This window comes from Chroicocephalus ridibundus, chromosome 1 (assembly GCF_963924245.1).
Source record: "Chroicocephalus ridibundus chromosome 1, bChrRid1.1, whole genome shotgun sequence".
NCBI lineage: Eukaryota > Metazoa > Chordata > Aves > Charadriiformes > Laridae > Chroicocephalus > Chroicocephalus ridibundus.
Genome location: NC_086284.1, coordinates 118,764,677 through 118,788,097, shown reverse-complemented (window position 1 = coordinate 118,788,097; position 23,421 = coordinate 118,764,677). Strand labels below are relative to the sequence as shown.

The following is a 23,421-nucleotide window of genomic DNA, read 5'->3' as shown; positions in this document are numbered from 1 at the left end:
TGACCACACCCTTCTTTTTCTCCAAGTATTTTAGTTCTACAATTTTATGATTAACCCAGGACTACAGGAAATGTTTCCTGTCTGAAGACATAATTGGTGTATTATTTTAGTCTTAAACACTGATTTCCTGCCAGACCTATTCACATGGCAGTTTGCGGCCAAATCCAAAGCCTTGTGAGTATGTTCACAGTAAGGCCTTGGTAAATGATACCGGATAAAATAACCAACTCTGAGGAAACTGGTGGGATCCAAACAGCTAAGATCATTTTCTTTCCATCTTCAACTCTTCTGTATTTTCAGGATCTCCCCAAAAATATTTTTTGAGTGCTTTAATCCAGTTTTGCAGACCTTTAAGATCAATTCAAACCTTTGAAATTTCAATAAAGTGTGCTTTACAATCTTTTTATTTCCAGTAACACATGGAAAAAACCCCACCTGTCTGTGTATATATGCACACACGTATATAAATACGGACATCTACTAGACTGCGTTTTGCCTTTTTTTGTTCTCCAATAGCAGCCTTAACACTGTTTTTGAAAAATACTGTCCTGATTTATCACAGTCCTGGTTTTCATAGGATTCTGCCGTAAAGCTACGGAAGGAAGAACATCGTTCATATTGCTACAGCTCTTTTGGGGGGGGAAATATTTTGAGTAAATTTTTATGGGAAAACATTTAATCGCTTAGGATAAGTAAACGACGGTCTTTTGAGTAGCTATGAAGAATTTCCCATTCAGAGTAAAATAAAAGTTTCCATGTATGGAACAATCTCTTAGTTGGAACAGTCTCTTAGTCTGGAACTTCAAAGCATGGTGCGTATGAGCTGGAAAATCCTTAAGCAGCTTAATGTTTGGCCCTTGTATAAGCCATACACCAGTTATTTTGAATTATTATACATTCTCCTACCTTTAATAAACATATGTCTGAGCTAAGGGAACTATTTTCACTGTCTGCAAGATTGTCTTTTTTTCATTTCTGTTTTTAGTTGCTCATCGGAAATTGAAAAGCAACTAAATTTTCTTAAATCTCTCAGTAACTCCTCTGACCTATTCCTCCTTTCCCTAATAAACAAAGTACATATAATGTAAGAATGCCTGAAATCACCAACTCTAAAAAGCCATTCACTTTATTCATTAAAAAAATAAAACTTGGTTTTGTCCAGCAAGAACAAAGTCTCTTTCAATAGTCTCTTTCAATAGCAGCTGACTTGTACAGATGATTAAGGAAGCAGAGATGATTGCTGTGATAACTTGTATTTTAACATGCTGTTTGTTCACTTATTAGGAAGTGAAACCTCATATAGTAACGTCAAGCCCTGACAAAGTAGAGATAGCTGCAGTGTGAGACTAATTGCAGATATGCAATGTTTTCACTGAGGACTCAGTATTTCACCCCAGCTTTTGTCAAATTAAAACCTTAATTCATTATTAGATAAATTCTGTATGAAAATGAGTTACAGATCTTTTCTGAAAGCCTTGAGTAGCAGCTGGCCTATGAGGGAAAGAGTGTATATATATGTTGTTTTGTAAAGAACTTTGAGATAAGTGGGTAGAAAACACTATGTAATTGTAACTTAAATAGATGCTTTGTGAAATAGCAGTGCAATTATATTTACAGAAAAATCAGTTATACTTTATTATTACATTGTAGCTGATTTGTGTTCTTCAATTTGCAGTTACAGTGTGCAAGGCTAGGTTAAGCCTTCCTTGTTCTTTCTAACAGGAAACATATTAATTTCTTTTAAAAACATAGTCTGAGTTTTCCATAAAATCATTTGCTGATACTTGTGTTTGGCCTTCTTGTTCTGTACTGGCAAAAGCATTTGATTTCTTTTCTTTGGCAGGAAGCTAGGCCAATTTGGGGGCATGAAGGGGGAGGTAGCTCTTGCAACAGCCATCATGTTTTTCTTCCATTACAGAATATGAGCTGTTCTCTTGATACAGTTAAACTTTTCATTCTTTTCCAGTCTTTCTTTCAGGCCTTAAAGTGAAATTTACCTCAGTTACACAGTGGCAGCCCAAGGGTACAGAATTCTGGGCGACTTTGCTATAGATCATAGGCTATATCATACTATTTTTTCCCTTACTTTCTTATTTTTTTTCTTTTACTACAACATTTTCAACCTTATTGTTTTTTCAGGGTGAATTGATCACATCTTACTGGTAGGGTATGGTTCAATGTGGTGGCTCAAAGTTCTTCACCACGACATGTAAAAAAAGCTTAGCTGAACTTCAGAAGTTCATGATGCCATCCACCTGGCTGTACACAGTTTCCTCAGATATTTTCCTGCTAGTTCTTAGATGAGAAACTACCTGCAATCACTGTGGTCACAGAGGATTCCCAGGCACTTTGTCAACAGTATTTTTTGACCAACGCTTCCCCGTCCTGTTTTGAACGCTGGATTGCTGAGCTGTAGCAAGAGTTAGCTGCAGTTCAAGAGTACTTTGGGTGGAAGATAACATCCTCAGTCCTAGCCATCTCTTTTTCTCTGTGCCCTCTGCTGCTGCAGTTAAACTTATGCTTGATACCACTGTCTTAGCATCACTGGGAAGCATCCTGTACGAGACCCAGAGACAATAAAACACTTGATCTTTCTAAAAATATAGCAGTTGTAGAAATGTAAAAGATTCCTTAAATGAGAATTCATTCTTTTTATTGTATCTTTGTGAATTGAATGGGTACTTCTCTAAGAGCACAGCTATCTCTGTTTACATTAATGATAATGCGTTCATTTTCTTCCTAGTCATTGGTTGTGTTTTGTTTTGTTCTTGTAGCTCAAAGCTTTCAGTAATACACATTTCCAAGGAGCATGTATAGATTTCACAGCAGAAGTTTCTGATTTTACATCATTCATACCATGTTCTTTTAAGGTTCTTCGGGGATGGTAAGTCTGTTTTACATGCCACCATTTTAAGTAATATGAAAAGTTTTTTAAACGCTACTAAATTTCACACAGGTGAAATTGCATAACACATGCCCATCATATTCCATCATGTCTTAGACCCTTTGTTTTGCAATGCATCTCAGTAACTTGTCCTGTCATTGGTTTGGGTACTGTGCATTTTGCTTTCCCTGTGGGAAATTTGCACAGTTACTGTGATTCTTTTTTTAACTCCAGTTAGAATTTATTCCAGATTTTGAGAAATTGGTACAGTAGAAGTGTCTGCATTCCACTTGTGTCATTTGACTCTGGAACTGAGACTTCTGTACCACAAGATTTGATTTTTGCTGCTTTGGTTGCTTTGTGGTGTAGTCTTTCAAGTCACCTTACCTTTAAGCTTAACAAGAACAAACAGATTTTTTTTATTCCTTACTTCCTTAGCAAATATTAAATCTTGAGAAAAACCTTACTGTTAATAAGCAGCTAGAGCAGCTAATCTTTTTTGTTATGTTATTCTTGCAGTTGGCTCCTGTATTACCAAGGGGAAATCACTGACAATCACTGTGTGCTGGAAGAAGGCCTCTACGTTGACCTCAGTTCCTGTGGCTGCCCGACTGCTACAATCAAATCCCTCAAGCCTATTCAATATGTAAGGAGTTTATTAAAAAAAATAACGTTTTGGAACTCTTTTCCTAGTCAGATGTCTGAAGCAAGTGCTTGCACTAAACAAACTCCCACTCGGGGAAAACAGTGAAGTTTGTTTTCTTGGCTTATGGGATTTTTTGGGTTAGGAGCAAGCCTGGCTGCATGCATGCATGTGGTCACTTGTAGGCACATGCTCTTGGGTGTTCTGGGCTCAAAGTTGCTCTCTTCTGTACAAGTTGCATTGATTGGCATTTTTCTGACTGGTCTTTACAGTACAGCTCAGCAAGCGTAGTACACAGTGAGACATTGATTTTGTCAAGCGTAAGACTTCTTTTATTAGGCTTACAGCCAAGGTTCAGTCTTAAAGCAAAGTACACACAGAAGACATGAAAACTGAACTTACAAGGTAGCATATACCTGCCATTATCTGTTTAATTTATGAACTGTTTTACAGAAATATAAAAACGACTTTCACCTCCTAATGGCATCTCAAATCGTGGGTCAATAAAGTGGTATAATATACCATGCATGTGGCCTGTGTGTATGACACGTGAGATAGTCCAGTCCAAAGCTCATGTGGCCATCCTCTCTCTTGGTGACTTCTGAGATGCAGGACAAGCACTTATTGCACATGCGTATAGTCTTCGTGTAACTTTCAGGTCATGTTGGTTGTACTACCCAAGCACACAACTGGCAGTCAGGTGGCCTATTGTAGCAGTAAGGTGAGATAACGAGGTCCTCGATGGTCAGGAGATTGGACAGGAATGCGTTCTAATATCCCGTACAAGGTAGATACAGCTTTTTGGATCCTCTTGTAATCCTGCACAGAGGACATATGCCTCTAGAGTCTTGCTGTCCTGTCTGGGCCTTTGTTCTGAATCTCAGTATGCTCCAGGGTGAGAATATAAAAGATTAGCTGGCTGTAACGCTGTCAGTAAAAGAGAAGCAAGTGGCTGCTCTGCCCACTCCTCTCTAGCACTGACCAACTTCTCCAAAACTCTTCCTCCTTCCCTGATCACAGAACACAAACTCAGTCTATGTGGTGTGTGCCCTTCAATGTAACTCTTGGGAAACCAGACTTTAAAGGTTACTCAATTCACTTGTCAAGTATTAAAGTCCTTTTTGCTATTTTTGCTATTTCTGAACAGATATTTAAAAACAAACAACAACAAAAAACCCCAAACACCTGAAGCCACGGGCATGCTGGGAAGGATGTACAACTTGAGTTTGAGCTGGCCTCTTCACCATGTTACATAGATGCAGTGACTTGAGTGGAGCTGTAGCTTCCCGCCTGGTTTTCAGTTTAAAGATCTCTTTTTGCGTTAGGCTTTTGGACTTTGCTCTGCTAAATCAGAGCGGAGTTTTGACATGAAATGGTAGGTCTCATCCAAATCCCCCCAGCTGTACTCTCATAGGGAAGTAACTATGCAGTTTGGCATAGTAGGAAGATACTGGCAGCCCTTGATTACTGAGGGCCAAGCCCTGGGAGAAGTGTGTTTAGCAGGCTGTGTGTGGGAAGCTTACGCACGTCTTCCTGTACTTTGTAAGTGGCTTGCACCTCTTAGTTCAGTTCCTCCCTTGCAAATAGGAGCCCTTGTATTTCACAAAATCGAGGCAATAAACAGCATAAAATGCTATTGAACCACACCTGTTTTACAAATAGAAATGCCCTCATCAGCCCCTAACACATTGTGTACGCTAGTTGCACAGGACAGTGCTCAGAGGCATTGTGTAGTACAGATGTGATGTTAAGCACGCAGCAGTAAGTTTGGTCAGTGGTCAGAAAACAGCCGTAGTTAATTCTGTGCATTGTCCGCAATGCTCTGTTGTTGGAACAGAGCCCTTTTTATTACAAGATATTTCTGTTAGCTCATTCAAGAGACCAGCAAGCGTATTCCCAAGTGGAATTGTTGTAGAGCTTTACTCAATTCAATTGTGACATTGGGAACCCCTTCCATTGTTCAGCTTTAAATACCAGCCCAATTTCAGACCTAAGGTATCTTGATAGCTCACATGTAAGAGGGAGAATGTTTAACCCCGACACCAAGCCCCAAACGTGCATTGTCTCCAGTTCTCCTGTAAGTGAGATGTATTTTCTGCAAGTGTAACTGTTGGAAGGACTCTCACGCCGGGGGAGCCATGTATTGCTTCACTGTGTGAGGTTTCTGCATCACAGATGTTGACTAGAAGTAGAGGCCCGTGTGTGGCACTGGCAGAGGGGGAAAAAAAAAATGCTTTTAGTAGTACAAAGAACTAGCTCATTATCAGCCTTTGAAAACAGTCCAAGTTCATTGACTTGTGTAGGTGTGGTCCAGCTATGTATTTTAGAAGTAGATTGTTTCAGCCAGTCCTTTGAGGTAGGAGAACAAATCTGCTGGAGGAAACGGGGACACGGGATCTGGGTATTCAAGATTCTGTGTATGCAAGATTGTAATGATTATTAACTGTATGTTACCTTGATACTGTACAGCTGAGTGAAGTCCCAACTCTGGGCCTTTATCTGTAGGATGTGTGTAAGAATATAGATTTCTTTGTGTGGGGCTAACTCCAAAGTAGCTGTGAAACACAGCAGTCAGCACAGGCCGGTGACCTGTAGGGTGTGCAGCTTGGCTGGGCATCCACATGGATTTCTGCGTCTGACCCTGAATCAAGTTGCCCTTTCTGCTCCTATCTGTTTGGTAACTGAAAGAAGCATCTAGTAGTGTTTTTGCTATTGCATGGAGCAGTACCTTCAGTGTAACTTTGAGTTTTCACTTAAAATCTGTAACAGTTTTGAGGGGCTCTTTGGGTGTTATTAGCTGCCACAAGATTTCTGGCTCTCCATTTTGGAAGGAGAATTTGAGGACTGAAGTTAGGTACTTGTAGTACTCTTTCACGGCATGGGTGTGCTTTTGTGACCTGGTGGGACAACACTGCAAGGTGGCAGTGGGATTTTTGTGACTGAGAGAGGTAACAGTAGTAACGCTTTAATCTATATGAAATGGCTAAGAACTTCTGCAAAGCCTCGACTGTTTGGATTTTTTGTGATTTTGGTTTTTTTTGGTTTTTTGGTTTTTTAATAGATCAACCAGTTGAAGATAATGAAAGGCTTTGAGGGAATAGTTTGTTCTCTGGAAAATTCAGCTTTGATGCAAGCGAATGTAGCAAATGTTTTTAAAGAAAAAAATAAGGAATTTTTTTTAGGAAAGTAAACTTTTGAGGTTTTAGTTTGAAAATTGCCAGAAATACAGTTTGCTTGTTTAAGAGCTTAATTACATAACAAAATAAAAAAATCTCATTCTAAACGACTGCGTTGGCCCAATTTAAATAGAAAAAAACCTCAAAACTTTCAGAGCAACAAAAAATTAATTTGGATAAGAAAACAGGCTTAGACTAGCAGTGGTCTGATTTCTTCACTGTGATGACAGTATTTTACATTGGCTAGTTTTTATTCTAACCTTTAACTCTTGGAGGCATGTTTTATGGGTTCTTTGCTGAAAAGTGAACTTGTCATCATGTAAGTATGGCATGCTGTTTCCACCCCCTCTGCACACACTCCCCCATTTCTCTAGAAATTTGAATTAACATGGTTCCACTTTGGTTATTTCCCCATTTAATATACATTGCTGTCATAGAGGAATTAAGCAGATCTTTGTAACCAGTTTCCTCTACTGTTTGGAAAGTCGCAAATCAAAAGTTAGGTATGTTCATAAGGAGAGTGGGGAAGGTGCTGCCTTTTTTCCAGGAATCTCTTTCCCATCTTGGCTTATTCTCCGAGGCATATAATACTCAAGCTAAATCTTTAGGAGACCTGTATTTTTTCCCCTGCTGTTCCCTTTTGCTCAAATTCAGACTGGACTATTTTGTCCTTCTGGAAGCGTTTAGAAAAAGCTATGGTTTCATGAGAGGATACAAAGAAGGAACAAAGCACCTTGATAATGAGATGACATCCTTTGTTTTCGGTATTCTGGGAAGAAAAATAGTATTGCAATACCCATGTATTAATCTAGATTGCATATTGAATAGCCATGTGTTACATGGCCTCTTCCCTTCCGAGATGGGGAATGCTTCTGAAAGACCAATGAGACTTTTTCATGTTATAGGTGGGGAAAATATGCTCACAGGAACGTATTTCTTTAAGCGAACAGGCAGTTACACACTTTGGAAGCCCATTTAACATTAGAAGGGTATGCAGCTATTTAGTAGTGGTAGGAACACTGGAACTAATGTTAACTTGCCTCTCATTGCCTCCTTTGATCTTAAAATCCCAAACCCCTCTTTAAGAAATGCTCATTGATGGGAGTTTGTTGGTATTGTTGGTAATAGCCAGTCTGCAGGCAGGTAAGATTATAGCACAGGTTAAGGGCTGTTGCATTTGCTACAGAGGTGCAGGTTTCCATGCCTGCATCAGCAAGGACTTGCCTTTTGCAGTGCCATGAATTCATGAAAAGGGAAGCATGGGCTGCTCGCCTGGTGGCAAGAGAGCAGGTGAAGTCAGCTGGGCCATTTATAGTGCCATGGTTGCTTATTGGGACTTTTGCCCAATGTTTGTTGCTTGAAGAGGTTAATCTTCAGGGATAGAAACCCTTACAAGATGTTCTTACAAAGGGGAGTTCAGCTCCAGTGCTGCTTTTTCTTAGGCACGTTGTTTTGTCAAACTCCTGTAGTATTTGGTGTGACTTACATGGACAAGAGTATTCAGGATTGTTGCAGTGAGCAGTTAGTTTTCCTTCTAAAATGTTAACTTCAGCCCTAAAGTTAAACCAGTCTCATAATTTCTGAAAACAAAAATGAGTTCTGGGTTGTAGGTTGGGCAACGCTTTTTCACCTTTTTTTTTTTTTCTTTTCTTTTGAGGCAGTCCTTACTCTTCCTCTGATCAATCGTGATAGTTCCTGTATTTCTATATTGGTTATCTTTTCTATGTTAAATACAGGTGTTACCCGATCTCCCCAGAATTCCTGTGAGGCAAATAATGAAATCAGGCACAAAAATGAATCGGTGTTTCCCAGAGCTGGGCAATGAGTCATTTTGTGTAGCTGGGGCTGGACCGTGGGTGTTAATGTTGTCCAGCACTGTGTTCCTCTCCCTCAGCTAGGCATCCTTCCCACACTGAAGGGAGTAGCCAGGCAAGCGCAGCTATAGTAAAATCAGAAAGTTGTAAATGATGAGTTATCCAAGACTGAAGAGTAAAGATCTTTCCAAGGATGTTGTAATACAGCTGTGGAGGCTCCTCCAGTTAAGGCTCTGGCAAATGCTGTTTGCATAGCAACAGGTCAGCAGGGACGCAAAGTGGGGAAGTGTACCAACCCTTGCCATGAGTGGGTTACAGTCATACTTTAATCTGGCCCGGTGGATTTCTTTCTTTGGCTTTATTAAGCTTTCCCATCAAAGTTTGCAAAATCTAAGTTTGCAAAAAAAGGTGTGAGGAAGGGTGTTTTGGGGTGAGCCCTTCTCAAAAGGGCTTTATTAGTACAATTTTAACAAAATTCATAATGAAAAATTATCTGTGTGTTACAGCTAAAATTATACTTGTTTTTGTTATAAGCATGTGTGCAAGTTCACTTGTATATTTGGTTTTCAGTTGTAGCACCTTTTGGTTAGCTGCTTTGTGTCTGCAAGCTATTGCTTTTCAGTGGGTCAAGCACCTAAGCCTTGCACTGCAAACAAAAGGCATTTGAAAGGAAGCACATCTTGCACTGGTCTTTGTTTAATATCAAACACATCAGGCTAGCACTGCATTTTTTCTGAATTGGTGAAGTATAAAATTCTGGTCTGAATTGTGAAAGATTTGTTGTGCACAGCTTCTTGCCCTTAAAAAAAGGTTGAAGGTGTTTGAGGGGAATGTCTGAGCCAAGTTGAACTGTGCAAAAGGTTTTTAGTATGTTGATTTCTATGGTTTACCTTTCAGCCTCTGAAATCACACCGAGGGGAGGGAAAAAGGCTGTGTCATTTTCATGGCATCAGGTGCTGCATTAGGCATAGACTACCACACCTGTTAAGTAAAGAGTATCACTATATTTAACAGTTCACAAGGCTGCTTATATCTTGAAATGTTATGTAAATATAGCCTTCCTTAATCACCAGCCTCTTGAACATATTAAATCTCTTCACGTTTCTCCCTGGACACTGGCATTAAAAAACAGGACAAGCAAAACCTCTTGAAACTTTTATCGGTGCTGGTTTAAGCAAGGCAATTAGTTCCTTAGCGCACAAAGATCAGGCCGAGTAATTCTTTAGTGCTTTGTCATTCTTGCAATTGGCAAACTTTCCCGTAAGGATGGCATTTCAGGTATTTTCCTTGAAATAACTCTGAAAGGAAGCTAAGGTAATCCTGACCTAGATATGGCAATGACTTGCCAATCGTGGGTAAATGAAGATGTCTTCAGCTTACCTTTTCAAATCAGGGCTGGGGTCCACCTAAAGCAACCCCACGATTTGAGGTTGTCCCCTCTTGTAATCTCTGCCGGGTTGCACTTCCTCTGGCTCTCAGAGAGCCCCGTTCCTCCCTGGCCTGTCAGGATTGGGCCTTGGTGAAGAAAGCTGACCCTGTCAGTCTCACGCTTCTCTATCAGTGATGACTCTTCAGCCTGAAAATGAGTGAAAGTGCGAGGAAGGGTGGGAGCAAGATGCCTCTGTAGTAAGTGTAACAGCACAGCCTCAAAACCTTGTTTTTTACTTTTGGTAGTTTCCATGGAGCTATTAAAACAAAATCAGAGAAAAAAGCCAGGCCAAGTCACTGCTGCCAGCTGTTGGTTTAAAATGGTATATGTAAAGTGAGTAATCAGCTCATTGCTCTATATATGGTTATGGAAATATGAGAGCTTCAGTGCTTGAGGCAGCAGCATGTTTTATTTTTCTGTGCTTTACATCTGTGCCAAGATCAGTGGGGTCCTGCTGAGGTCTCACTGGAGAGGTGAGATCGGTCCTTGTGATTGATTGTGTTTGTGTGTCGTAGATGAAACGTCTGCTGTGTGCTGACAGGCTGGGGCTCTGGGCAATCATCCGGGGCTTTCTCAGGCCCATTAAGGTCAAACAGTCTCAACCACATGAGAGCTAGAGTAATTTTAATTGACTCCACCAATTTGCTGTTCTGATTCTTGGTGTATAAATGGATATGCTGGATCAGGTGACTTGTCCATCTAGTACAGCATCTGTGTCTCTTAACATAGTGAATATTGCAACAGGAGGATAAATTCTAGGCTTTGGTAACAATGTCTAGCAACAAGGATGCCAAATGGTGTTTCCCATGCTTACTGATGCACTTGTGAAAATTTTCCCTGTTGGACTTGTTCTGGATATGGCTTCTGGTCTCCGCTCAGGTGAAAGCCAGTGCCAAGGGAGTAGGCTCTTGCAAACTGGAGTGTGATGATACAGCGTTGCTGAGCAAAGCAACCCGAGAAGCAGCTGCCTGCACTAGGTCTGCTGATCTAGTTTTCAAACTAAGCCTTTAAATGCAGGCTGTCAATTTGACCCATCTTATCCAGCAGAAGGTGGGTGGGAAGAGCTGCCAATCCAAAATAAAAACAGTATGGGTTTTAATTTTTTTCTGGTTTTTAACATTATAGTTTTTGAGAAGTGAGTGGGCTTTAAAAATCTCTCCATGTGGATGATCCCAGGCAAAATGTCCCAGCAAATTCCCTGTCCATGCCATGTTGCATGACTTACATTGTCCCTGCACTGGTCAGCAGAGGAAAGCAATTTCTCTGAGGCAGGATTTGAACAACCAGCTACATACCGAGTGCGCTGAGTCAGTGCCGGTACATTTGTAAGTTCTGAATCACCACTGAGCTCTTCAGAGACACTTCACTACAATACATGTGCCTCTTCAAACATGAAAGTTAAGTTCTCTTAATTACTCAGTACCTGTGTCAACTTTAATTAAAAATTTTGTTTCATTCATTCCACCTGAGGCCACGTCTTTGCTGCAAAAGAAATCCTACCTTTTGCCTGGGCCAGCTATCTCAGGGTAGCATCTCCTAAGAACAAGTTAACTTCCCTGGAGAGGCTGCTAATTGAAGCAGTTATTCAGACCTATTCCCCCTTCCTTTACCAGCTGCATCAAGATATAAATTACAAGTGCTTATGATTTTGGTTACGATACTTCCCTCATGGTTTTAGGTTAAAAATACTGAAAAGCTGTACGAGTGTTCCTTGTACAAAGGCACAGACTTTCTGTACTGAAATCTGTTTCCTTTATGCTTTTCTGCTGATCTCACAGCTGTACCACATTTTCATGTAAACTGATCTTTTTATTTGCTTTCATAGGCAATCTCTCAACTGTAGAAAAGGACATTAAGTGAAAAATATTTCAATGCTACATGAGATTGAGGGTGTTACTAATTACACTATTTCTTCAACATTGTCAGAAAAAAAAATAGGAATGTCTGTTGAAAACATTGAGAACTTTTTAGTTCTGATGTTTTTAAGCTTTTCCAACTTGTACATCCCTAGGACTTTTCCAGCGAACCACTGCTAACTGAAGTCTATGGACAACAGACTTGTGGTTTGACTCACTACTTTAGATGCAAGCTGTGGATCTGAAAACTACTGCTGTAACTTGTTCCATTAATAAACTGGATTTATGAAAAGGAATTAAGGCCCTGATGATACAAATCAGATCAAAAAGAGATTTTTCAAATGCAAACACAGGCCCTTCTGCATCTCGAAACGACTCACTGTGTCAGTGGGGCACTATACTCTGATGACAAAGCCACTGATAAATCCAGTATGTTTCTGCTCTGTGTGCTGCTTTGGTGGATGTACATATTTTTTTTTTCCCTTGCTGTTACATTTGCTGACGGAGCATGATCTAACGTAAAAGCATGTGGAAATTAAACTGAAGTGGGTAAATGTGTGCATCATGTCTAACAACTGAAGCTAGACTATTGCTAGTAAAACTTTGCTTTTTTTTCTCCCCTCCCCCCACCCAGGTTTTTGCTGAGCCCTCCATCAGTCTGTTTGCTCTGGAATGCTGCAAGGGCAGAGAGTTGCACTTCACTGAACCCGTCAATTCTGTTTTGAATGAGGACCTTCATTTTTACACTCAGTCTGTATGGGTGAGAAGTGGATTGTAAGTATGGAAGAAATATTCCTCTCAGTTCTGCATTATAGGAGCTAATACTGAGCACATTTTCTCCCAATAACTGCTTTTTTCATAGGATGAGTTTTACATTCTAACTTTTATTTTGAGACAATATAAAGTACAAAAATGTGGTTGAATGGTAGACTTACTTTTTGAATCAGGACCCAAAATGAACAAAAGTTCTGGGCAGAGGTTGTATTTCCCCTGTAAGAATCATCGTTTTATTCCTATACAGTAATGAACAATAGAGCCTGTTGTTCAAGCCAGGAACCAAAAGTAAATAAGTCTTGACTGCTGACTTACAAAGACAGGTAGAGTAAACTCGGAGTGCCTTTAATAACTGGCTGTAAAATACCAGCTATAAAGTGCAGTGATTTAACAGAAACCACTGCAGTGGTTCAGTGAAGCTTGATGTGCTGATTGGCTGCCAAAGAGGCAGCAACTTCTGAGGGAAGCTCAGGGCGGATCTGACAGCTGGAACAGTAATTTGCTTCTGTTATTAGTTTAACCCTCCTCCGTGAATGTGAATACACACCCAAGGTCTTCTGTGAAAACCGTTTTACCTCTGCAGAAGTGACCTTCTAACCTCTTCTGTGTCTTCCCCTTTCACCTTTTGGAGAAGCTCCCAAGTATTCTGTCTGGGCCAGGTTTTCAGCCTCCACGTCCACAGCAGCAACAAATAACTTGCAGAGTCTCATCCTGCAAGTGAGACTGACTGGAAACTGCTGTTCTCCTAATGCGACACACAATTTCCTGTGTTTATTTTTAACTTTTTCCATACCTTTTTCACTTAGACAAGGCTGTAATTTTCTTGAGAGATCTTATGGGATGGCGCAAATCCACACAAGATTTGAACTAATTGGATGAGGAGTTAGTGTAGACTGTTCACGGCTTAGGTATATCTCTGTTGTGTTTACAATTAATTTTTCAAACGCATCTAATCTGTTACCACCTACAAGTTAAAACCCTTCTATGCATGTCTGTGATAAAGCTGCTGGGCACTCCTCTGATTCCTTGAGGTTGGTACAAAGGCGAAGCCTAACGTAGCTAATGCTCCAGAGTACTGTGGACTGTTTTCTTTCAGGAATGTTACACAAGCGTTTTCTTGAGAGGCTGGTTAAGGATTGAACCTCCCTTTCTTTAAGAGCAGTCAGTGGCGACTGACTTTAGCTGTGGGCCCATAGCGAATGTAAGCTTCCTCACGGAGCTTTGCCTATTCACTATAAATTCTAGTCCCCAGCGTCTGTGCCACTTTTTGCTGAAAAGATACAGAGCGAGCGATCATCTGCTGCTGTTGTCTTGAGGAGCCCCGGGTGAGAGTGGCAAGCAGCTGCCGTTTGAGGCTGAGAACAGCGTATGCTCATTGCCCGTGATCTGTGCTAGTTCGGAGAAGGAAAGGCCTTTTCTGGGAGGAACATCTGACTTATTTATGGTGGGAGTGTGTAAATCTTCCTACCTCTGTGGAGGTGTTACAGTCTAAAGTGTGTCCTGTTGGGGAACGTCTCTTTATGAGCTTTCTGCCCTCTCATCAGGGCGTGAAACTGGAAATTAGATCACTTTGCCCATGAAAAAGCCTTTACAGTTGGCTGTAAAGGAAGGGTGATGCTTTTGGGAGCATACAGTAGAAAAGCACGGGAGAGTGAATGCAACAGTCCAGCCCCTTCCCCGTCTTCCTGTTCATTTCCGAGTACCCCAGCCAGGTTAGCTGGTTCCCCGTCTCTGGGAAGGGTTGGGGCAGAACGGCTGGTCTTTCTCTGAGCTCCTTGTGATGCTCCCTATGAAACAGACCTCCACAGCCTGTCCCCATCCCACACTGCAGATGGTAGGCTAAACGCTGAGAGTGGCAGGTGATGATAAGTCTGTGGGTTGTCCTACAGGATTTGTTTGACTCATCTGTGATCAAAAGTTTCAGGAAGGTCAATTCAGAGGTTTTTTGGCTCCTTGCCCCAAAACCTGCTGTCAGCTTTAGACAAATGACAAAGATTTATGTAAACATACCAATGGTATCTTGCTGCCAGGCTTAGGTACAAGGATCCTTCCTGAGCCAACTGACCACCTCAGTCAGAAATGGCACCAGCCCAGACTGTGGCTTGGCAAAGGGGGCTGGGGCACTCCAGGGTGTGGGAACGTTGGTACAGCGGAGGCTGCTGGTCTGCCTGAGAGCTGAAAGTGTCGCTGGGTGCCAGAAGCCCAACCTGGCTTCACAGGGTTATTACTGTAACAGTCTTTCACCTCTCTGTTTCCTATAAATGTCTGCTTTGAAACTGCATTTCAAATGAGAGCGTTTGATGCTCTGAGAAAAACATTAACGGTTAATTCTCAGTGAAAAGTCAGGAGTGTGTCAGAAGTGTAAGGAACACACAGCAGCGGCCAGGCTGCTCTGCATACCTGTTAGTCAGGAGGTATGGGACTTAATTTGAAGAAACAGTGATACAGCCTCATTACAAGGTAGTTCACAGTTGGCACACTTTAGCCTCCATGGAGTCTTGAGCAAGGCTGGCTGTCAGTTTCTCCAAATTAGGTGCGGTGGGGAAATGACAGGTGCTGTGAGCACTCTTTGTGGCTGTTTTCTCACTGATTTAGAGTGCAGCCATCCCTCATGTTCTTGGCAGCTGACCTGTAAAACAGGTAATGTGGGGCAGCCAGTATTTGCTTTGTGTTCAGATGGGTTAATGAGTCAAGCGTTTGGGCTTCAGTGTCTGCACAACAATGTCCTATTGATATAAACAAAACTGATCTGTGATCCTGAGGCTGCCTTTGTAAGCAGCAACACAGTTGCTTAGATAACAAGGGATCTGTATGTGCCAGCATTTTAACTCGGTATTAAAGGATTCACCCATGGCCATGGCTCACGTGGATTCACTACAGGAAAGTCTGTCACAGCAATGTATAGGTTTTGGATTAAATGTTGTGTATGTGTTTTCAGAGAAGTGGAATAACTATAAAAAGCATTCACTGTAACAAAAGAAAACATTGGACAATATCCTCTCGTAATTAATACGTACAACCAGGCGAAGCTGCAAGTAGTGCAGTCTGGTGCGTGGCTTTGTAGTTTCCTAATGCATGCCCACTGAAACCTGCATTATTCCCATCTGGGTTCATGCAGAGGCTCTCCTATTTGTGGGAGAAAATGGGAGGGGGTGGGGAGAAGAGAGTTGTGGGGGTTGTGGAATTTACAAGTTTCAGACAGACAAACAGAAAACACGTCTTAGTTTAGACAGAAAACAGTTAAACCACTGAAATGGCTGGCATTTTGCAGCGTGGCAATAGAGGCTTGATATTAGCGCTACTGTGCAGAGGTTTGGGGGCTTTCAGGAGCGCAGTCCTGAGCACAAGCCTGTAGTCTTGTAGTTTTGTTCTGCTGTGGTTAATGTGTAGTCTTTTCATGTTCTGTTTTCTGTATCCAGGTGGATTGCATACGAGGGATGTAATTTTTTAGGAAAGCAGATTCTGCTGGAGCCCAGTGAGATTTCAAACTGGAATGAACACACTGGCTGGAAAGTAATCGGCTCCCTTCGTCCTGTGAAGCAGGTAGAGTAACAGTGTATGAGGACGTTTTTCTTTTTTATTTCGGACAGGGATTAGTGCACAAGTATCAGCTGTACCACTAAGTATAATGGCGTGCATTGTACTCCTTAAATCAGGCCAAATGATGACAGCCAGAAGGACCTACTGGAAGATTAGTGAAGCAGAAAATTCCTCCAGTGGCAGTTACTGAGATCTATATTAGGCTCCTAAAGGGAAGTAATTCCTAGTTTCTCAGAGCCAAGTTTGGTTTTTCTGAATGGCTCATTAGCATGTTCTGTAGATGTTCTATTTTTAAATTTTTGCCATCTAACGATAATAATGAGAAAACCAATTCTACATTGGCTTGTTTCATAATTAACATAAATGGAAACAAGAACAAATTTCATTGTGCTGTAGCCTGGATTTCCAAAAGAAGCCAAGTTTATAGAGTCCCACCAGGTTTTCCCTCTCTGCCTCACCCCGAGTAATGCCAATTTCAATCTCACTCCAAGATTCCTCTCAAAACCACGGAGTTCTTAGGAGCTCCGTGAAAAGTAAATAGAGAAGCAAGACTGAGATAAATGTCCCTCGGTCAAGGAAAAGCAGGTACAATTCTGCTTCTCTGCCTTTCCAAGCCACATCAGGTGTACTCAGTGGCACACGGTAAGCTCCAAAGGAGTCAAAGCACGTGTTGCAGCTGCGGGAGGGCAGCGTCTGGGCAGACAGGAAAAGGGAGAGGGGAGAGTGGCAGGGAATGTGAGCAGTAACCCCACTGGAAATGAGGTTTTGTTAGCTCTGCTTCTCACAGAATGACTTGTTTCCCCTACTGACAAATGCTGATTTGTTTTTAAATACTAGATTCAACTGCAGAACTGTTGCAGGGAACAAAAATAACCATCTTTAGCATTAGTTATGCGTTATTGGTGTCATCTGTCCTCGGCCCCATGTGTCCACCCCCAAAAAATAAAGCATTTATTTTTTTGCTTTCCTCACAATGATTTGATAGTCTAAGATGTTGACAGCTCCATGGACTTCTTTGGAAGTGGCAACTACCAAAGGATCCCTTTTTGGCTCTGTTTCTGCAAATAATAATGAAAATTACCTGGGCTGATCTTAAAACCAGAATTCTCTCTTCAGCCAGCAATCTGAAGAGCTTTTGTATTTGGTAGCATCCTTTTTTACACCTCAACAGTGAGCAGTGTCATACGGCCTACTTCAGCTACTTTGCTGGGATTTTGGCATTTGGGGTTTGCGTGATGGTTTTGGTTTTGTTTTGTTTTAAATCCTGCAAACCGAGGGCTTCCTTGTGTTTGTGCAGTCGCCTACCTGTGCTTGACGTTTCTGTGGGTATAGGGTCTTTTTGTTTCTTTTTTTTGAGACTGGAGTAATTCGACAAACCTGCACTTCGTATTTGTTCCTTCTGGCTCCATTAAAAATTACAAAAACAGAGAAGGCTGCCAGCGTAAAAGGTAGTGCAAGAAAAAGTGAAACATTTGAAACTCATGCAAAATGAGACCCAAAAATTTTGCTTAATGACTTCCATGGTATGAACCCTTCCAGCTGTTCACTATATTAATGCACATTAGTTTATGGATGCTTGGTGGGACACAGGCTTTATTGTCTGTACCTTAGGGTTTGCTTTAATATGAAAAAAGGAGATTCAAAGCTCCCAGAAGAAAACCACTGCTTGAGTTGGCGTTCCAGCAGAGCTGCCCTTTATAACTCACTGCTCTTTATTTGCACCAAAATCGGTGAATAACAGAGCAAAAGCTTGACCCCTGTAGTAGCCCTACAAAATCTCCTTATTTTCTGAGTAAACAGAGGTGCCAAACCAGTACCTTGTTTTCCGCATAAGTTCAAAAGCAATGGTGTAACTCTCTGCCGTATATTCCAGTTAATGGGGGCTGAAGTTGCTGGATACGTGACTCGGTAAGTTTTGCGTCCTGAGAATAAAAAGCCTGTGGAGTACAGCCCATTTACTGGCCATGGAGCGAGTGAAATGTGCTGAACTACAGATATTTGCATATCACAGGAATTAGTTCTATAGACATAAATACAGGGGTTTTTTAAAAAACTATCTGCCGTTGCTGTTTACAGCTGTCTGTCTGCACGTGAAAAACACTTACTGCTGCTTTACATGCGTATTTGTTTCCAAGAAAAATACTATTGAACAGCCCCATCTGACACTGGAAATGGAACGTGTACTTTAGAAAACTGATGAAAGATGGAGGGGAGGCATTCTCATGTCAGCTTGCTCAATCTTTGTGTTACACCCATCTTCCTTCACACTATTTCAGCCAGCAGTGTACCTCCGAGTCAAGAACCGAGCCCAGGGTAAATATTTGACAGTGGCTGGAAGCCTGGCAGATATAAGAGCAACATCGGTGTGCGCGTCCCCCTACAATGGCCAGAATACCCAGATCTGGCACTACTGTCGTGGACTCTTCAAATCCAAGGTGAGTTTCCAGATGCTGGAAGTGGGTGGGTTGTGTCACCTGCTGGCCTTTGACCTTCACTTCTTGCTTTTCCTGTTGGCTAGCATTAACGCCAGGATGGCTTTTGGCCTCTCCCATGCGTCTTAAACCAAAACTCTTATAACCTACCTCCTCCGACTACGTAAGGACAGATTTGATCTGTCTGCTTTGGCAGGTTGGGCTGCTTTTCACATCTGCCTAATGGGACTGATGTTCCCCGAAGTACGAGCCTGGTTTTGTCTAAAGTCACAAGTTTATTACCTCTAAAGAGTTAAGAATTTCTCTGAAAAGTAACACGTGAAGAAAGGCTGTAAGTGATTTTGTATTAATGCTGCCCTTGACAGGCTGTTATTAAATATAAACAGCTTTTTGTATTTAACATCAGAAACACCTGAAGTAACAGAGACCACCACCTTTGAGCAAGCAGCTGGTCACTTGCTGAATAATCTGTTCCCAGCCTGCTTGCCAGGCCTTACCGGCTCTAGCGCCATGACTGTAATATGCTTGGTGCTTGGGATGGAAACAAGGCGGACACAGAACGGAGGCTCTGTGGCCTGGATCTCACTTCTCCTCTTGTTCCTTAGGCTAACAACGCCTGCCTGGATGTCATTGGTGGCAGAGATGTGCCTGGGGCCAAAGTTGCGCTCTGGGCAGAACATGGGAAGGACAGGCAAAAGTGGAGACTCAATGAGGATGGAACCATCAGTTCATACCTCAGTGACCAACTGGTGCTTGATATTAAAGGTATTTAAAAAAAAAAACCACAACACAAAACAAAGCAGAAACAACTAACCCTCACATGTTCTAAGTGCATTTTTTGATTGAGGCTAATTGCTGTGTTCTAGCTCTTCCCGTATTTAAGGTTAAATACTGAATCCTGTCTTTTCCGGTAGGTTTATGTTGCTTGACAGTAGGATGAGAAACAACAGGGCAGGGGAGAACCTTACTCTTTTGATCCCAAAGCTTTATTTGGATCAGATCAACTATTCTACTTGAGGGAGTTCAGTAGTGCCGATGGCAAGAAATGGAAGTTACAGAAGACAAAATGGTAAAGGAAAAGCAACCACAGAATAAGTGTGGCTCAAAAAGAGAGAAGTGCTCACTCCTAGTGTTTTCACAGTGGTGAAAATTGTCATTGCTCAAGTCCTAGTCCTGCTAATTACCCATCACGGTAGAACTACCTCACTGGAAGATGTCCCTTCTCACTCAAAATTCGTTCAAGCCCTGCTGCTGGCGCTAGGGTTTTATCCCTAGGGGAATGCAGTGGGGCAGTGACTGCAGTGGCTGGCTATGAGGCCGGGGGCTCTGTGGTGCTGTCTTCTCAAATGAAAGGGCTAAGTAAATTAATTGATAGCCAGACCAGGGTAACTGCGCATCCCACAGGTGAAGTCATCAGCCTTTTCAATGTCCTGCTGGCCCTTACACATCCGACCTCTGCAGCTGACACTTGCTCATAATGATTCTCAGCCCCGTGATGCTCAACTAGTAGAGCATTCCTGGCTTCCAGAACTAAGGAGTTTAACCACCATTACTAATTGATAAATAGTTACCACAAAGCCATGAAATGCAACTGGTGATACTGAGGGCAACTCTTACGGCATCAGAAAGCCGTGCTAGGTTACTGCAAAAGATAGTGCGGAAGGCTGGGGTGGCGATACCACTTGAGAGATCTTTAGAACATGTCTGTCTTGTAGTGGATTTTTATTTGTAGTATAGTGATAAAAAATGCACTGTCATTCTATGCTACGTGTATTCAAAGGAGAGAAATTTTATTTCAAGGACTTCCTAAGATTGTGGTTGAAATGGATGTGCTACACCAAATAATCTCACGTGGGTCTGTGAATCTGCGTGTTTCTACTATAGCAATATGCGCCTGAAAAATCCAGGCGGACAGCGGGAGCCCAGGATCTGCCAAAGGCAAAATCTCTTTCGAGGTGCTGTTTCTGTGCACAGCGGCACAGCTGGGGACTCCGCTCTGTGGTGTACCCTGCTTCCTGACTAAGGGACCTCCTCAGGGCCTGATCTGGCAAATGACCTTTTGAAGGAGACGGACATGCAGAGGCAGAGGGGCAGACACCAGCCCCCTACCTGGTGGGATTTCTATTTTTCCATTAATTTTCCTACTTAATCACACTTTTTAAAGATTGTGTATAGACTTTTCTGAGCATTTCTTTTTAAAATTTTTCCTTCATGATTTTATTTTGTTTTGTTTTTAAAGGAGGAAATTATTATGACAAGAATCACATCATTATGAATCAGCCGATAGATGACAAGCATTCACAAAAATGGGATATTGAAATCTTGTGAGGAAAACCCAGCACACAGATGGACCTTGTGTGGGTTATTAACGCCTGCAGAGGGGAAAAAAAGCCAACTACTGAAGTCATGCACCACTGGAACCTTAAGCAGCAACTCCTCTCTACTTCCCTTCATACCAAGGGAATGCACAAATCTGGGAAGTCGATCTCATGTCTTTCTGCAGGGAAGCTGATTCTTTAGAGGCCACTCCTATGAAAGTTGCTGTTACTTTTCATCTGAAGTATTAAAAGTAAATGCAAAAGACCAGACATAAATTTTGTGGGATATGACCTGCAGGAGCTAATATGGGAAAGGCTCTTTAGAAACATTGTCTATTCCCATCCTTTCAAACTGATGGAAGCTCACTGAAGAATGAATGCACTAACAAGCTTGAAAGAGGTTGAGTTGGACTTTCATGTCCCAAGTCAAACTGGGTATGCTCCAAGTCATCCTGAAGCTCAGATCCTATCTCTTGCTAAAATGCGATTTATTTTGTTCATAAAATCAACTTTGAACTGGAATTACCAGCTCAGCATGTGAAATGGGGCAGTAGAGAACACCTGACTCTCGCCCCACTAATGTTCCTGGTAGGCCTTTGTTGTCACTTGTTTTAACAATACCAAATTTCCAGATTCAGGAGCTGGTTTTGCTGACCCATGGCCATGGGTTCCAACCCATGAAATTGTGAGTTGTGACTGAAGGTCACCTTTAAGGTGGAGCCATATGTACATGTATCAAAAGAAAACAGAGTCCTGGGTCAGGCTAGACTTTTACAAGGGCTATCTGCGTTTAGAGCAGTAATGATTTTAACTCTAGCTGTATTTTATTTGATGTATATAGGTTAATTTAATACAATGTAATTTGGTTTTGAAACCATGTCTTCCTTCAGAAAATAATTCACCACAGTATGTATTTTCAAAGGTGCTAGCGGCCTGCATTTCAACGCTTGCTCAATGTTAAAAGAAGAGCGTAACTGCGCTGCTCTTAACTGTGGCTCATCAGCAACGCGTACATCTTGCCCCAAAGGATGAGGACTTAGACTAATGGTCCAGACCGTGGCGTGCCGGTGGCTGCCTCAAATTCAGCACTATGCAAACCAGCCATCGCTTCAGACAGACAGGGCCAAATACCAGCCAAGCTGCTGCAGGCCTGAAAAGCACGTTCCTCGCTCAACACCGACACGCAGAGAAGGAACTGCAGACAGTTATAGGGCTGCGAACACCTGGTGTGGAAGAGAAGTCCTTTAGATCACTGGTAACTTCGTTTGATTTTTTTCAGCCTCACTGAATTAATCTGCATAATTGAAAATGTAATTATTTTTTTTTGCTTATTTGTATATTCAGGGTATGTATTTCTATAACTATTTAAAGAGTTTAGTTTAGCTAAAGACAGATGTTTTAGTTTCCAAAAGCTGTAATTATTCCAGTTGCGCATACAACCAGGATTCATCCCCAAACAAATGAAAACACATAACCGTAAGTAAGTTTGCCACAGAAATAAAAAATATGGATGTCTATTTTTGTATGAAATGGAGTTCTATATAGTACTATTTAAAAAAAACAAGCTTATCTACTTGCACTTGCTATTTTACATTCTAAATTTATCATTAATCTGCTGTTTAAGTAACAGATTTTCAAACGTTTGTATATATTTTTCCAACTAAAGCACTTGTTGAGGTTTTCTTATGTAAGTCAGCAGATCAGGCATTCTACATGTGACTTGCTTTCCATATGGAATTTTTAAAGCCTGTGTAAAAAGCTCCAGTCTTTTAAACCGCGAGTGACGAAATCGTATTTGGTATGGGAGTGTTACATAGGAAAGTCAAGCAGGCTTTTGTACTTAAGAGATCTTGAATGTAAAATGCTAAGCATGTGTATTTTAATTGTATAAAACTTTTTTTAGGAGGAGCTTCTTGCTTGGTGGTTTCTTTTTAAACAAACGAACTACAACAATAGTTTTTAGCAAATGTCAAGTGAATTCCTGTAAAATATTTCCTTTCAAATCAACAAAAAAGGGATAACTACACTGAATGCCTGCCTGTGCTGTTACATTAGTTTGCATATTAAACATCGGTGTTCAAGTATTAAAATAGCAGCACTACTCCCCTCAGAACCCACTCAAGGGAGCACGGAAGATCCAGAATCCAGCTGCAGGTTTGGGCTACCTTCACATTTAAATTGGCGCTGGGGGAGGCAGAGGTTTAATACTTAGTGTTTGTTTATTCCAGAGGTGGCAGTGCCTAATAGGAAAGGGGTTTTCTTGGGGAAAGTCTTACCCCTTTGGGAAACAACATGCACAGCTTTTACTGAGAAGCTTTTTTTTCCGCTCGGGGCAAACAAACAGAACAAAAAGGTGTCCTTGCTGGTGAACTTCACAAATGAAAACAAGTTACTGGTTTTTGCCCAAGGTCCTGGAGCCTGCTCCACCTCTACCTTTAGATGTCCTCCACATCAAAGCATATATCCAGAGGAAAAGGGGATACCACAGCACCCGTGTTGTCACGAGTGACTTCATCCATCCACAGACATGGAGCTGTGGCTCACTGGACAAGCAG

General features: G+C 41.6%; 1 protein-coding gene across 2 annotated transcripts in view; it reads left to right on the top strand.

Annotated features, from left to right (window-relative positions):
• Window positions 1–23,392, top strand: part of CRYBG3 (crystallin beta-gamma domain containing 3) — a 95,797-nt gene extending 72,405 nt beyond the window's left edge. The window contains exons 16-23 of one of the 2 annotated variants that reach the window (XR_010072875.1): window positions 2,775–2,884; window positions 3,404–3,530; window positions 12,437–12,576; window positions 15,996–16,119; window positions 18,393–18,551; window positions 19,154–19,313; window positions 20,788–21,301; window positions 21,789–23,392. Coding sequence is in view for 1 of the 2 variants with exons in the window: in XM_063348713.1 (XP_063204783.1) it covers window positions 2,775–2,884; window positions 3,404–3,530; window positions 12,437–12,576; window positions 15,996–16,119; window positions 18,393–18,551; window positions 19,154–19,313; window positions 20,788–20,876 (909 nt within the window). In the remaining variant the exon portion in view is untranslated. Of the gene's footprint in view, window positions 1–2,774; window positions 2,885–3,403; window positions 3,531–12,436; window positions 12,577–15,995; window positions 16,120–18,392; window positions 18,552–19,153; window positions 19,314–20,787 lie in introns of both variants that reach the window. The other variant, XM_063348713.1, reaches the window with a different exon arrangement.
• Window positions 23,393–23,421: the final 29 nt, after the last annotated feature.